Source organism: Neophocaena asiaeorientalis, unplaced genomic scaffold (assembly GCF_003031525.2).
Source record: "Neophocaena asiaeorientalis asiaeorientalis breed wild unplaced genomic scaffold, Neophocaena_asiaeorientalis_V1.1 scaffold67, whole genome shotgun sequence".
Lineage (NCBI taxonomy): Eukaryota > Metazoa > Chordata > Mammalia > Artiodactyla > Phocoenidae > Neophocaena > Neophocaena asiaeorientalis.
The window spans coordinates 2,105,130-2,121,656 of record NW_020173731.1 but is presented as its reverse complement, the minus strand read 5'-3'; the positions used below and the strand labels follow the sequence as shown (position 1 = coordinate 2,121,656).

The 16,527-nt window shown below is 38.0% G+C and overlaps 1 protein-coding gene across 3 annotated transcripts in view; it reads right to left on the bottom strand.

The window, feature by feature from the left end:
- Positions 1-16,527, bottom strand: part of PLA2G4A (phospholipase A2 group IVA) — a 152,658-nt gene that overhangs the window by 68,160 nt on the left and 67,971 nt on the right. For all 3 annotated transcript variants that reach the window (XR_003003926.1, XM_024751088.1, XM_024751089.1), the window contains exon 6: positions 1,656-1,693. Coding sequence is in view for 2 of the 3 variants with exons in the window: in XM_024751088.1 (XP_024606856.1) it covers positions 1,656-1,693 (38 nt within the window). In the remaining variant the exon portion in view is untranslated. The remainder of the gene's footprint in view (positions 1-1,655; positions 1,694-16,527) is intronic.

Below are 16,527 nucleotides of genomic sequence, written 5' to 3'. Positions count from 1 at the left end.
GGCAGGAGGATTCTTTTTTTTTAAAATGGATCTCTACTGGAGTATAACTGCTTCACAATACTGTGTTAGTTTCTGTTGTACAACAACGTGAATCAGCCCTATGCATACATATATCCCCACATCCCCTCTCTCTTGAGCTTCCCTCTCACGCTCCCTATCCCACCTCTCTAGGTCTTCGCAAAGCAACAAGCTGATCTCCCTGTGCTATGCTGCTGCTTCCCACTAGCTAACTATTGTACATTCGGTAGTGTATATATGTTGATGCTACTCTCACTTTGCCCCAGCTTCCCCCTCCCCTCCCCCGCCATGTCCTCAAGTCCATTCTCTATGTCTATGTCTTTATTCCTGCACTGCCACTAGGTTCATCAGTACCTTTTTTTTTTTTTTAGATTTCATATATATGTGTTAGCATACAGTATTTGTTTTTCTCTTTCTGCATTACTTCACTCTGGCAGGCGGATTCTTAATCGCCACGAGGGAAATCCAACATTTCATTTTAGAGTCAAGACAAATTAACATATAAAAATAGAGTTTGATTAAAGTTCACTGTAAATATATAGTAAATTGCTTCTGGACCTATGTATGCATTTAGCTGAGGTTTTTTTTTACCTACATTTTTTTGATAACTCTGTTTTATTAAAGCATAATTTTGTCCTAATTACACCAGTGGAGATCATTTCCCATTAAAACAAATAGCATTATTTTCATAGTCAAGTAACAAAAATATTTCTAATCTCATGCCAAAATATACCACTTGTAAGCAAGAATCGATGTAATTGAAAATAACACAACTAAAAAAGTTGGACTGTCCTTTGATACATGCTGACATATATTGAATGACAGTAGTAATTTATGTAATAATTTTTTAAGTTGAACCAACATTTTCTGGGGATCAAAACAAGAGAAATACCTAAACCCAATGTCAATGTATCCATCACCATTTATTTAGCAAATCATAAGAAATGAGAATGCTACATTAATTTTGTGATGTTCGTGTAAATAAAATGTGTCCTAGTAACTCTGGTAAAACCCACTTCAACAGGAAATTTCAAAGAGATGCAGAGAGGTTGAGACAGGTGGGATCTATCAACCTCAGCATGAGGTCAGAGATGAGCTAATTCTCAAGGCAGGCCTGACTCCCCTAAGACTCACCATATGAAAATAAATAAATGAATTTTCAACATTCATCTTTGGAGACCACTTTGAAAGAGCAACACACATCATGGGACTTAACCATTTGTTTTCCTGATGATCATTATGAACAAAGTCTCAATTTTCAGTTTTTCCTTGTATAGTTTCCTGTGTATGTTCACTGTCATATTTTTTAATACCTATCTGAATCAGCAATGAAAATAGGCTTCAATAGCTATATTTATTTCTATGGGAATATATATTTAACTTGAGGAAGAGCCCCTTCTAAAGGCTCTTCTTCTGACATTTATGATTTAGCTACCAAACTACTGGAAAACTAAGCAAAGAATATTAGTTTTTTCTTTTTAATACTGTAGTTATTAGGAGAGAGCTAAAAAAACCCAAAGTACATTTAATGCATTTTTGATACTCAAAGGTGTCAGAGTTATTTCATATATTAAAAGTGTACTCTTTAACAATTAAAATCAGTCAGTGGATCCAGCCAATGAAATAAATGGACTTACCAAACTTCAAGAGACATTTCCAGAATCATTTCAGTGACCTAGGATAGATATATTAGTCAGATTAGGGTCATAAAATGGAAGTGTATTATATATAATGCAAACAAAGTCAAAATAATTTTTGAGTGACAGATTATTTTCAACCTAAAAATATACTAAAAATAAAAGTAACATAGCTCCATGAAGACCCTAAATTATAGGTGTATCTCAATAAATAAATTTTTGCTATTTTTCATGAGATAAGCCTACTTTCTACATCATTTGTGCCACGCGGCATGTGGGATCTTAATTTCCCAACCAGGGATTGAACCTGTTCCCCCTGCAGTGGAAGCACAGAGTCTTAACCACTGGAGTGCCAGAGAAATCCTATAAGTCAGCGGTCCCCAACGTTTTTGGCACCAGGGACCGGTTTTGTGGAAGACAATTTTTCCACAGATTGGCAGGGGGGATGGTTTTGGTATGATTCAAGCGCATTACATTTACTGTGCATTTTATTTCCATTATTATTACATTGTCATATATAATGAAATAATTACACAACTCACCATAATGCTGACAGGAGACGGAGCTCAGGCAGTAATGCGAGCGATGGGGAGCAGCTGTAAATACAGATGAAGCTTTGCTCACTCGCCTGCAGCTCGCCTCCTGCTGTGCGGCCTTGTTCCTAACAGGCCACAGACTGGTACTGGTCCACGGCCCATGGCTTGGGGACCGTGCTATACATCATTTTAACAACCATAAGAATTGTCCTGGCATGGTTGTTTTCCTTCTTCATTAAAAAGAAGCAGTGTATACCAAAACCATTACTCAAATATCGTAAAAACTTCCTGAGATCTAAAAATATGAAGATGTGTGTCATTATTCTGGGGCTGTCTGGGCCTCAGAATCAGAGGCCAAAGTTAAAGAAAACCTGGGTGAAAATTAACACTTGTGCATTTGTGACAAGTGCAGGCTATAGTAAACTGAAGACAGAATGCCTATCCAAGGTGGACAGCAGGACCCAGGGGCCAACAAACTGTGGTCAGCTTAAGAAACATCTACAAATGGGATGTGGGGCTCAGGTTTTTATATTTTCAACACTATATGAACCAACCAAACTTATGGGAGGAATCCATCCTGTCAGTGGGCCAATTTGGGTTTAATAAAAAAAAGAATTACTAATATCCACAGAGAAAAGGGGTATTAAAAGATGTCTTTCCAGAGGCTATAAATCTGTAATATAGAAAGGACTTCTCAATACTATCCCTGCCATTAGTTATGAATAATGTAACTTTAGATTGTTGAGAGAACCAAATAAGAAAATGTTTCGAAGTTTCCTGCACAAGTATAAGATGGTGCTATTATTTTTATTACATCAGTTACCATAAGAATATAGCTAGAATGAACCTGTTGAATATCTTCAAATAGAACAGAACTAGGATATGCCTCTTAAAATGGGAAGAGGATATTTTTTGAGCCAACATAAAATGCTATAGATTATTGGCTTTTTCTTTTTTGGTTTCAGGGGATGGAAAGAAATAAACTAGAAGGAGCTTTCCAAAATGTTAAAATAAGTTCATGGATAATGCTCAGTACTGAACTTTAATAGTAAGAAAAAGGTATGGAAATTATCTGTCCAAAAATTTGCCTTTCCCACTAAATCGTAAGTTCTGTCTTAAATAGGTCTCTATTACATGTTCATTGCACAGTATTTGGCATACAACATACAATCAATAAGTATCCATTGATACTTGTGTGTGTGGAGCGGGAGCACATCAGGCATCTTTTCCTGTCAAGAAATATCTCATTGGGAGATTGGTTCAAGATGGCGGAGTAGAAGGACGTGTGCTCACTCCCTCTTGCAAGAGTACCAGAATCCCAACTAACTGCTTAACAATCACTGAAAGGAAGACATTGGAACTCAACAAAAAAGATACCCCACATCCAAAGACAATGGAGAAGCCACAATGAGATGGTAAGAGGGGTGCAATTACAATAAAATCAAATCCCATAACCACTGGGTGGGTGACTCACAAACTGGAGAACACTTATACCACAGAAGTCCACCCACTGGAGTAAAGGGTCTGAGCCCCACATCAGGCTTCCCAACCTGGGGGTCTGGCAACAGGAGGAGGAATTCCCAGAGAATCAGACTTTGAGGGCTTGTTGGATTTGATTGCAGGATGTCTACAGGACTGGGGGAAACAGAGACTCCACTCTTGGAGGGCAAACACAAAGTACTGTGTGCATCAGGAGCCAGGGGGAAGGAGCAGTAACTCCATAGGAGACTGAACCAGAGCTACCTACTAGTGTTGGAGGGTCTCCTGCAGAGGTGGGGGGTGTCTCTGGCTCACCGTGGAGGCAAGGACACTGGCAGCAGAAGTTCTGGGAAGTACTCCTTGGCATGAGCCCTCCTGGAGTCCGACATTTGCCCCAGCAAAGAGCCTATAGCCTCCAGAACTGAGTTGCCTCAGACCAAACAACAAACAGAGAGGGAACTCACTCCATGCATCAGCAGAAAAGCAGATTGAAGTTTTACTGAGCTCTGCCCACCAGAGCAACACCCAGCTCTACCCACCACCAGTCCCTCCCATCAGGAAGTTTGCACAAGCGTCTTAGATAGTCTCATCCTCCAGAGAGCAGACAGCAGAAAGAAGAACTACATTACTACAGCCTGTGGAACAAAAACCACATTCACAGAAAGATAGACAAAATGAAAAGGTAGAGGACTATATACCAGATGAAAGAACAAGACACAACCCCAGAAAAACAACTAAATGAAGTGGAGCTAGGCAACCTTCCAGAAAAATAATTCAGAATAATGATAGTGAAGATGATCCAAGACCTCAGAAAAAGAATGGAGGCAAAGACTGAGAAAATACAAGAAATGTTTAATAAAGACCTAGGATTAAAGAAAAAACACTTAGAAGAATTAAAGAAGAAACAAACAGAGATGAACAATACAACTGAAATGAAAAATACACTAGATGGAATCAATAGTAGAATAACTGAGGCAGAAGAATGGATAGCTGACCAGGAAGATAGAATGGTGGAAATCACTGCCATGGAACAGATAAAGAAAAAAGAATGAAAAGAAATGAAGACAGACTAAGAGACATCTGGGACAACATTAAACGCACCAACATTCACATTATAGGGGTCCCAGAGAAGAAGAGAGAGAAAAACGGCCTGGGAAAATATTTGAAGATTTTATAGTCGAAAACTTCCCTAACATGGGAAAGGAAATAGCCACCCAAGTCCAGGAAGCACAGAGAGTCCCAGGCAGGATAAACCCAAGCAGAAACAGGCCGAGACACATAGTAATCACATTGACAAGAATTAAAAACAAAGAAAAATTATTAAAAGCAACAAGGGGAAAATGACAAATAACATACAAGGGAACTCCCATAAGGTTAACAGCTGATTCCTCAGCAGAAACTCTACAAGCCAGAAGGGAGTGGCATGATATATTTAAAGTGATGAAAGGGAAGAACCTATACCAAGATTACTCTACCCAGCAAGGATCTCAGTCAGACTTGATGGAGAAATCAAAAGCTTTACAGACAAGTAAAAGCTAAGAGAATTCAGCACCACCAAACCAGCTCTACAACAAATGCTAAAGGAACTTCTCTAAGTGGGAAACACAAAAGAAGGGGACCTACAAAAACAAACCCAAAACAATTAAGAAAATGGTAATAGGAACATACATATCAATAATCACCTTAAATATGAATGGATTAAATGCTCCAACTAAAAGACACAGGCTTGCTGAATGGATACAAAAACAAGATCCATGTATATGCTGTCTGCAAGAGACCCACTTCAGACCTAGGGACACATACAGACTGAAAGTGAAGGGATGGAAAAAGATATTCCATGCAATTGGAAATCAAAAGAAAGCTCTAGTAGCAATACTCATATCAGATAAAATAGACCTTAAAGTAAAGAATGTTACAAGAGACAAGGAAGGACACTACGTAATGACCAAGGGATCAATCCAAGAAGAAGATATAACAATTATAAATATATATGCACCCAACATAAGAGTGCCTCAATACATAAGGCAAATGCTAACAGCTCTAAAAGACGAAACAGACAGTAACATAATAATAGTGGGGGACTTTAACAACTCACTTACACCAATGCACAGATCACCCGACAGAAAATTAATAAGGAAACACAAGCTTTAAATGACACAATAGACCAGATACATTTAACTGATATTTATAGGACATTCCATCTGAAAACTACAGATTACAGTTTCGTCTCAAGGGCACACGGAACATTCTCCAGGATAGATCACATCTTGGGTCACAAATCAACCTGTGGTAAATTTAAGAAAACTGAAATCAAATCAAGCATCTCCTCTGACCACAACACTATGAAATTAGAAATCAATTACATTGAAAAAAACGTAAAAAGCACAAACACATGGAGGCTAAACAATATGTTACTAAACAACCAATAGATCACTGAAGAAATCAAAGAGGAAGTCAAAACATACCTAGAGACAAATGACAATGAAAACACGACAATCCAAAACCTATGGGATGCAGCAAAAGCAGTTCTAAGAGGGAAGTTTATAGCAACACAATCCTACCTCAAGAAACAAGAAAAATCACAAATAAACAATCTAACCTTACACCTTAAGGAACTAGACAAAGAAGAACAAACAAAACCCAAAGTTTGTAGAAGGAAAGAAATCATAAATATCAGACCAGAAATAAATGAAATAGAAACAGAGAAAACAGTAGATCAATAAAACTAAAAGGTGTTTCTTTGAAGAGATAAACAAAATTGATAAACCTTTAGCCAGATTCATCAAGAAAAAGAGGGAGAGGACTCAAATCAATAAAATTAGAAAGGAAAAAGTAGAAGTTACAATGGACACCACAGAAATACAAAGCATCCTAGGAGACTACTACAAGTGACTCTATGCCAATAAATTGGACAACCTGGAAGAAACGGACAAATTCTTTGAAAGGTATAACCTCCTAAGACTGAACCAGGAGAAATAGAAAATATGAACAGACCAATCAAAAGTAATGAAATTGAAACTGGGATTAAAAATCTTCCAACAAACAAAAGCCCAGGACCAGATGGCTTCACAGGGGAATTCTATCAAACATTTAGAGAATAGCTAACACCCATCCTTCTCAAGCTCTTCCAAAAAATTGCAGAGGAAAGAACACTCCTAAACTCATTCTACAAGGTCACCATCACCCTGATACCAAAGCCAGACAAAGATACTACAAAGAAAGATAATTACAGACCAATATCACTGATGAATATAGATGCAAAACTCCTCAACAAAATACTAGCAAACAGATTCCAACAACACATTTAAAGGATCATACACCATGATCAAGTGGGATTTATCCCAGGGATGCAAGGATTCTTCAATATATACAAATTAATCAATGTGATACACCATATTAATATACTGAAGAATAAAAACCATATGATCATCTCAATAGATGCAGAAAAAGCTTTTGACAAAATTCAACACCCATTTATGATAAAAATTCTCCTGAAAGTGGGCACAGAGGGAACCTACCTCAACAGAATAAAGGCCATATATGACAAACCCACAGCAAACATCCTTTTCAATGGTGAAAAACAGAATGCATTTCCTATAAGACCAGGAATGAGACAAGGATGTTGACACTCATCACCATTATTCAACATAGTTTTGGAAGTCCTAGCTACAGTAATCAGAGAAGAAAAAGTAATAAAAGGAATACAAATTGGAAAAGTAGAAGTAAAACTGTCACTGTTTACAGATGATATGATACTATACATAGAGAATCCTAAAGATGCCACCAGAAAACTACTAGAGCTTATCAATGAATTTGATAGAGTTGCAGGATACAAAATTAATGCACAGAAATCTCCTGCATTCCTATACACTAACAATGAAAGATCAGAAAGAGAAATTAAGGAAACACTCCCATTTACCATTGCAACAAAATGAATAAAATATCTAGAAATAAACCTACCTAAGGAGGTAAAAGATCTGTACTCGGAAAACTAAGACACTGATGAAAGAAATCATAGATGACACAAACAGATGGAGAGCTATACCATGTTCTTGGATTGGAAGAATCAATATTGTGAAAATGACTATACTACCCAAAGCAATCAACCGATTCAATGCAATGCCTATCAAATTACCAATGGCATTTTTTACAGAACTAGAACAAAAAATCTTAAAATTTGTATGGAGACACAAAAGACCCCGAATAGCCAAAGCAGTCTTGAGGGGAAAAAAACGTAGCTGGAGGAATCAGGCTCCCTGACTTCAGACTATACTACAAAGCTACAGTAATCAAGACAATATGGTACTGGCACAGAAACAGTAATATAGATCAATGGAACAGGATAGAAAGCCCAGAGATAAACACATGCACCCAGGTCAACTAATCTATGACAAAGGAGGCAAGGATATAAAATGGAGAAAAGACAGTCTCTTAAATAAGTGGTGCTGGGAAAACTGGGCAGCTACACATGAAAGAATGAAATTAGAACACTCCGTAACACCTTACACAAAAATAAACTCAAAATGGATTAAAGACCTAAATGTAAGACCAGACACTATAAAACTCTTAAGAGGAAAACATAGGAAGAACACTCTGACATACATCACAGCAACATCTTTCATGACCCACCTCCTGGAGTAATGGAAATAAAAACAAAAATAAGCATACGGGACCTAATGAAAGCTTTTGCACAGCAAAGGAAACCATAAACAAGATGAAAAGACAGCCCTCAGACTGGGAAAAAATATTTGCAAATTAATCAATGGATGAAGGATTAATCTCCAAAATATATAAACAGCTCATGGAGCTCAATATTAAAAAAAAACAAACAACCCAATGAAAAAATGGGCAGAAGACCTAAATGGACACTTCTCCAAACAAGACATACAGATGTCCAAGAGGCACATGAAAAGCTGCTCAACATCACTAATTATTAGAGAAATGCAAATCAAAACTACAATGAGGTATCACCTCACACTGGTTAGAATGGGCATCATCAAAAAATCTACAAACAGCAAATGCTGGAGAGGGTGTGGAAAAAGGGAACCCTCTTGCACTGTTTGGTGGGAATGTAAGTTGATACAGGCATATGGAGAATGGTATGGAGGTTCCTTGAAAAACTAAAAATATAATTATCATATGACACAACAATCCCACTACTGGGCATATACCCAGAGAAAACCATAATTCAAAAAGATACATGCACCCCAATGTTCATTGCAGCACTATTTACAATAGCCAGGTCATGGAAGCAACTTAAATGCCCATTGACAGACAAATGGATAAAGAAGATGTGGTACTTATATACAATGGAATATTACTCAGCCATAAAAAGGAACGAAATTGGGTCATTTGTAGAGATGTGGTTGGACTTGTCATACAGAGTGAAGTCAGAAAAAGAAAAACAAGTATCATATATTAACACATATATGTGGAATCCAGAAAAATGGTGCAGATGAAACTGTTTGCAAGGCAGAAATAGAGACACAGATGTAGAGAAGAAACATATGGACACCAAGGGGGGAAGGCAAGTGTGGGGGTTCGTGATGGGATGAATTGGGAGGTTGGAATTGACATGTATACACTGATGTGTATAAAATAGATAACAAATAAGAACCTGCTGTATAAAAAATTAAATTAAATTAAAAAAAATTTTCATTGCTACTAGCAATAAAATCATGGGCTGGTCCCACCCAGACAGCAGTTCCTACGTGTGGAATTCTATGAATAGAAATATTACTTTGAAGTCAATAAAATAATCAAGAATCCTAGTACAAATGGAATTATACATGCCCCGATGAACTGTAGTTCAGTTTTAAGTCAAAAAGACAATTGGGTTCTAAACAATTAATGTAATTGCTGTGCATTCTATCAATGAAAGCACTGCTCAGACCACATCCTAGCACATCCCCATTTCCACTTTCAAATGGAGTCTTTCCCAAAGTGGGCTTGGAAAACATTTAATATTGAATGAGGTCACTTCTTCAGATATTTAGTTAGAAAAATGAGACATGGGTAAAACACAGTCTGCTTGTTTTAAAGAAATACATGAAAGCTGCTATTAAAATGAGACTAGATTTACGGTTTTTATCTGTAAAGGGCAAAAGCACCAAGGAAGAATGGAAATTAAAAGAACAAGAATACAGCTCAATATGAAGTTGTTTGAGCTCAATATTTAGTTTCCAGTCTAACAAATGGGAAGATTCAAAGCTGGAATGGGCTTCCTATTCCCATGTGCCATCTCATGACAGAAAATGTTTGGGAAAAAGCTGGCTTCTCAACTGGCAGATCCCTAAACATTTTACATTTTAAAATATTTGATGCCTCGGAATTCCCTGGCAATCCAGTGGTTAGGACTCTGTGCTTTCCCTTCTGAGGGTATGGGTTCAATCCCTGGTCGGGGAACTAAAATCCCACAAGCTGTGCAGCACAGCCAAAAAAAAGGAAAGAAAAAAATCTGATGCCTGAATATATCTAATGACTACTTGTCCCAACAATTTAACAAAAGGAAAATCAGCTGTGCTATGTTTATGTTCATATTTGTCTTCTCCATAAGAATATCCCTTCTACGTCCATCTGCAACATTTCTTGGCTGAGACATCCATGATCCTAGACAGACTGCTAAGACTCTTTAAATGAAAGCAGGATGAGAGAAGACAAAACACAGGATTTTTCCACCATTCGGAGTGTTACAGAAGGTGCTGCCATGTTTCTTGTCACATGGATTCTAATCCTTACTGCCATGTGGTGCCCAAGTGGACCACTCACAACCTGGAGGAAGTTTAAAATTTTCCCTCTTGATGCACTATGTTCAGACATGCTATGAAGACGGACATTCACAATCTCTCTGCGTCTTTCACCTGGAACATGTCATTCAGATAAAAGTGCCACAAAAATATGTGCTTCCTGTGAGGCATTAAACAATTATTGTAAACTCCTTCCCACACACTCCATGAAGCACTCTTCCAGGTGGCTTGCATTATCAAGGCAATGAGAAGGAAAGGCGACCAAATTTCCCTGGGTCTTCCCCACCCCATAATACTTAGCCAGGAACAAGGACAATGAAGAGAGCTCCACCTCTTCTAGGAATTATTAATGTGAGAAGCAGGCTGTACTCATTGTATGTTCTTGGGGGGAAACAACAATCTCTTTTTTGAATTCCACAGTGGAAAGCAATTTTAGACGCTTACAATGGGAGATGTTCAGTTGGGGCAAGGGAGGGGAACTATAGGAGAGAAACTATTTTTAAAAAAGCCATTTCAGACTTAAAAATAATTTTAAAAGTATCTAACCCACGAATTCTCTTGCAAACTTCCCAGGGTCATTTTGAAATAATAAAGCTAATGCAACAAGCATAGTGCCTGGCATTAAGGAAGTCATTTAAAATTATTATTTCCGGGCTCCCCTGGTGGCGCAGTGGTTGAGAGTCCGCCTGCCGATGCAGGGGACAGGGGTTCGTGCCCCGGTCCAGGAAGATCCCACATGCCGCGGAGCGGCTGGGCCCGTGAGCCATGGCTGCTGAGCCTGTGCGTCCGGAGCCTGTGCTCCGCAACGGGAGAGGCCACAACAGTGAGAGGCCCGCGCACCACAAAATAAATAAATGAATAAATAAAGTGTTTAAGTGTTAAAATTATCTCCGAAAGATGCACACAGTCAAATAATTTTTAACTTGAAAATCTATCTTATTAGTAAAGAGCTCATCAAATATGCCATGCCTTCTCTTACTAAAATACTCCAGTATTTACAAACTTCACTTTCAATAAAACTTTATTTTGAATTCTGATCCCTCCTGAGTCAATTTACTCTTTTTTTTTTTTTTTTTGCGGTACGTGGGCCTCTCACTGTTGTGGCCTCTCCCATTGCAGAGCACAGCCTCCGGACGCGCAGGCCCAGCGGCCATGGCTCACGGGCCCAGCCGCTCCATGGCATGTGGGATCTTCCCGGACTGGGGCACGAACCCGTGTCCCCTGCATCAGCAGGCGGACTCTCAACCACTGTAAATTGGAAGCCCCAATTTACTTTTTTTCCCCCCTTGGTAGAAACAAAGAGCAACTTATTGCCATGTTGATTCAATAATCATTTATATCTTTCAAGATAATTACATAATATTTTTTGCTTTGCCTGTATTTACCTGACCTATGCAAGATAGCAAATAAAATTATATCCAAAAAAAGGGCAACTTTTGCAAAAAATCATGTTTCCATAAACTGTAACTTCATCCTATGAAGAAGTAATCATATGTGGATCTAACAAATAGGCAATTCAAGTGCAGAGTAGAAGTTACAATCCCACCAATACAAACAAGGTCACATGTAAATAAATTTTGCATGTTTAAAATTGAATGATACACTGCTAAAATCATCTTTTTAAACACATGTGACTTTTTGATAACACCAAAAACTAACATTTTTTTGACTGAGATATAATTGCCATATAACATATTAGTTTCAGGTATGTAACATAATGATTCAATATTTGTGTATAATGCAAAATGATCACCACAGTAAATCTAGTTAATATATCTAATTTCTTAATTAATTTAGCATTTATTACCAGGAATCATATAATCCATCACCCAAGAATTCAGGATAATTGTGTCTCCCCAGGTAACCCAGACAGTCTTAAAAGATTTGAAAGATTAAAAAGCACACTATTTTCCCTGTAGCCACGTTTCACTCTATCACACAGAGCTTTCTTCCTTTTATTAGACAACAATCTCTTTGCTCTTAATTTAAGGTCCCTTTTCTTTATATGGACACTGGAAATTCAGAAAGAGCTGTGTAATCATCAGCTATTATACAATAAACCAGATTTCCTAGAGCACTAGTACCAAGCCAAAACACTATCTTTTTTTCTCCAAATGGAAATCTCTCACATTCTTGTTTTTCTGTTTTTTAAACTTCATTTACTTTCATTATGCCCGTCTGAGCACTTCCCAGATTTTCTATATTTCCCATAAATGCATTCAGAAATGAGAGTGTCTGGGCTTCCCTGGTGGCGCAGTGGTTGGGAGTCCGCCTGCCGATGCAGGGGACACGGGTTCATGCCCCGGTCCGGGAAGATCCCACATGCGGCGGAGCGGCTGGGCCCGTGAGTCATGGCCGCTGAGCCTGCGCGTCCAGAGCCTGTGCTCCACAACGGGAGAGGCCACAGCGGGGAGGGGCCCGCGTACCGCAAAAAAAAAAAAAGGAAGTGTCTGATGTGTGTCAGGCTGGGTAACAACAGTAAATAGGCTGAAAGTGTTCTAGTCCCTGATGGAGCTTAGGTCCAGAAGAGGACCCCAAGGATACAAGAGCACTCTAAAATGCCCTGTAATTTAAAAGTTATAAACTGTAGAAGTATGAAAACAGACTCACTTAAGTTTCCATTGATAGTGTTCCAAAATAAAAATGCATTCTCTCATAAAGCCAGGAATTATTTGACCTTCGTCTGAACTCTGCCCTGCATCAATGTAATGGCATTCACATCTTAGCCAAAGATCTCCCAAATTTCTCACAAAATTATATATTTCTCTTGTTTTCCCTCCAAAGTCTGCTTGGTCTCATTCACTTTGCTAAATTGTTGTCTTTGTCTTCACACATCAATACATGGTTTTCCAATGAAATCATCCTGATACTGACTCGCCATCAAAACTCCCATTTTTTAAAAGTTTTGTCACTATCTCTTCTATAGAACTCTTTCATTCATTTTCAAGTTGCAATCAGGAATGAGCAAAAATCAAAGAAAGCATTCAGCCAAAATTAGATACCACAGAAACAGTGAGACATGGCTGTTTTTAAACAATAACACTAACTTCTAAATAAATATGTCAACTTAAAACACGACACAGTGGAAAATCAGAGGCTACCTTCCTCAGAATATTGGCCAAGATAAAGATTCATCTAGAGAATAAAGAAGTGTAATTTTTCCCTGTCTTACTTCCAAATCTTAGCATGTTGACGATTTTCTTGAAGTGGGCTACTTTGTTTACACAAAACACACTAAATTTGGAAGAAACTCTTTCTGCTTTAAAATGGGATATTGCAACCCAAAGCCACACTTAATATATTCAGTAATGGGTGACTAGAGCATTCTTGATTTTGAACTGTGTTGAAACAATGATTACTAAATTTATAGGCTCTACCCGTATATAAATAAGTTCATTTCAATCAGTAAGTTCAAACAAATAAGTAAGTGTAGTAGTCAGTTAAGTCAGTTTCATGAAGCACTTGACAAATAGTTCAATCTGGCCAGTATAATTAAATGAGAATATCTAATATTTATTTACTGTTTACTGGGCCAGGCACTGTTCTAAAACTCTCCATGTATTAACACATTTAACCATAACCACAACCTTTAGAGGTAGGTATGATATATATACAGCTCTGTTTCACAAAGGGGCATGCAAGGTGAAGAGAAAAAAAATAACTTGTCTGACATCACACAGTGAATAAGTAGCCGAATCATGATTCCAACCAGACGGTGGCTGTCTGACTCGGAGCCTGGGGTCAAAAGCTGCACGTCCCACCAGTTTCTCTCAAATGACAACTCTGACACTCTCTAAACTTATGATTCCAACAAGCACAACCTAACCTGGATTTTATAAATGTTAGCTGGGAAACAAAACTGTGGACCCAAATTGGCTTTCTCCTTAAAAAAATAAATAAAAATTTAAAAAAGGGAGAGAGAGCATTCTGAAATTGAGTTGAATGATAAATCATAGTCTCCGGAAAAGCTGAAAAAATTCCTGCTTTCCAACTTTAGTCAATCCTCACTGCCACTAACCAATCATTCCATTCCACTCTTACTGACGCATTAAAGCTAATGCTACACTTTGTTCAAGTCACCCCGTATTCCTCATACCTCCCACTTTCGACAGAGGTAGTCTGCTAAAGCTGCATCAGCCTTCTTATTTTTAATATCAAACATTCTTTATCTTTACCTACCAACTTTTGGTTTAGTAATACTTCTGAGGAAAAAGCCAAATGCTGTTTGCTCTAAATTCCCCATTACTTGGTCAGAAATCTTCCATGACTCACTGCTGTCAATAAGATAATATCTAAAGCCAGCTTCCTGAATTTGGGCTCTGCTAAAGTTTGATCCCCATGTACCTGTTCTTCCTTCACGTACAAATGCTCTGGTCCCCTGGCACTTGTCTAGACACCATTTCCTGAGCATGCTTGTCTTTTCTAGTCCCAGAACTGTGAGCAAGGCCTCAGGCTGTTCTCTCCACCAGAATGGCCTTCCACCCCTTTAGTGATCCAACCACATCCTTCCTTTAGGAACAAGCCCATGCCATTGATATCCACTGTAACCCACAATGGTCCACAGTAACCCCATGCCCCACCCTCATCTCTTCCTACTCTCCCTACTACTTTCTGTGTTCCAGCCATGCTCTCCTCCTTGCTGTTACTCAACAAGCCAGGCAAACTTCTGCTTCAGGACCTTCCTACTCAGAGTGGCTTCTCCCCTCAGGTATCATCAGAGATGCTTTTCTCAGCCACAGTTTTGGAACTGCATTTGCAACCCTCTTCACACACATATGCATACTCTCCTCTCCTCCTTCCTTGGTTTATTTAGCACTTATCTCTATCACTATCCAACACAGGCATCTTACTTATTTATCTTACTAAGTAGAATGTAAGTTCCAGGAGGGTAGGGATTCCTGTTTGTTTTACTTATTTCTGAACAGGTAGTGCCTAAAGACTGTCTGACACACAGTAAGTGCTCAATAGTTATTTGTGAAATGAATGAATGGATGAATAATTCCTTCTTATAACTCTCACTGTATACATTGTCTACACAATTTATTTAGCACTTACAATTATAAATTTGTAAATAATGAACTCTAGTTGATGATATGCTGAAGTCTTTAGGGATGAAGCATACTATTGTCTGCAGTTTGTGTTTCAATGTATCAAGATGGGGAATTCCCTGGCGGTCCAGTGGTTAGGACTCCACAGTTTCACTGCAGAGGGCCCGGGTTCCATCCCTGGTTGGGGCACTAAGATCCCACAAACCAAATGGCACGGCCACAAAGACAAACAAACAAACAAACAAATAAATAAATAATGTATCAAAATGGTTTGATGGACGGACAGATAGAAAGATATGTGAAAAGCAAGTAGAATAAAATGTTAATTGTAGAATCTAGGTAGCAGTTATATGGGTATCCAATGTAGAAATATTTCAACTTTGTATATGCTTGAAAATTTTGATAATAAAATTTGAAGCAAAATATAATACCTTAGAAAGGCCTTTTTTGACTATATAAACTCACTTGCGCACCAACTGTTCTCTATCACATCCCTCTATTTTATTTTTTTCATAGTATTTATCACTAGTCGATATTGTGTTGATTATCCTTTTGCTTCCTGTTGCCTATTTACTTTCCCCATCAGCATGCAAGCTCCCTGGGAACCATCATCCACCATGTCCTCTGCTGTTTGCCCATCACCTAGAATATTGCCTGGAACACACTCAGTGTTTAATAAATAACTCCTAAGTAAGTAAATCAATGAATAGATAGATGCCTCATGAGACTGCTTATTATATTACTCATCAGCTTATACGTGAATGCCTACTCCTTTCCAAACAGACTATTAGTTTCTTGAAAATGAAACTTTTAATAGCTTTCTTAATATTAATCGACGTTTTAGGTACACAATAAAGGCTCAAATTCTCATATTAAAAAATAATCTATGGATAGGTCAGTACTATAAAACTGCATAATATAGATTTTTTAATACATTATCATGTTTTTCCATATCTGTAAAATGGGAAGCATTGAAAACTTCTGGGTAAAAATAGTCAAGTGAAAAATAAGATATTCTTTCTAGATCACAGAATTTTATAAATTAAAAAGTATTTAGAAATAA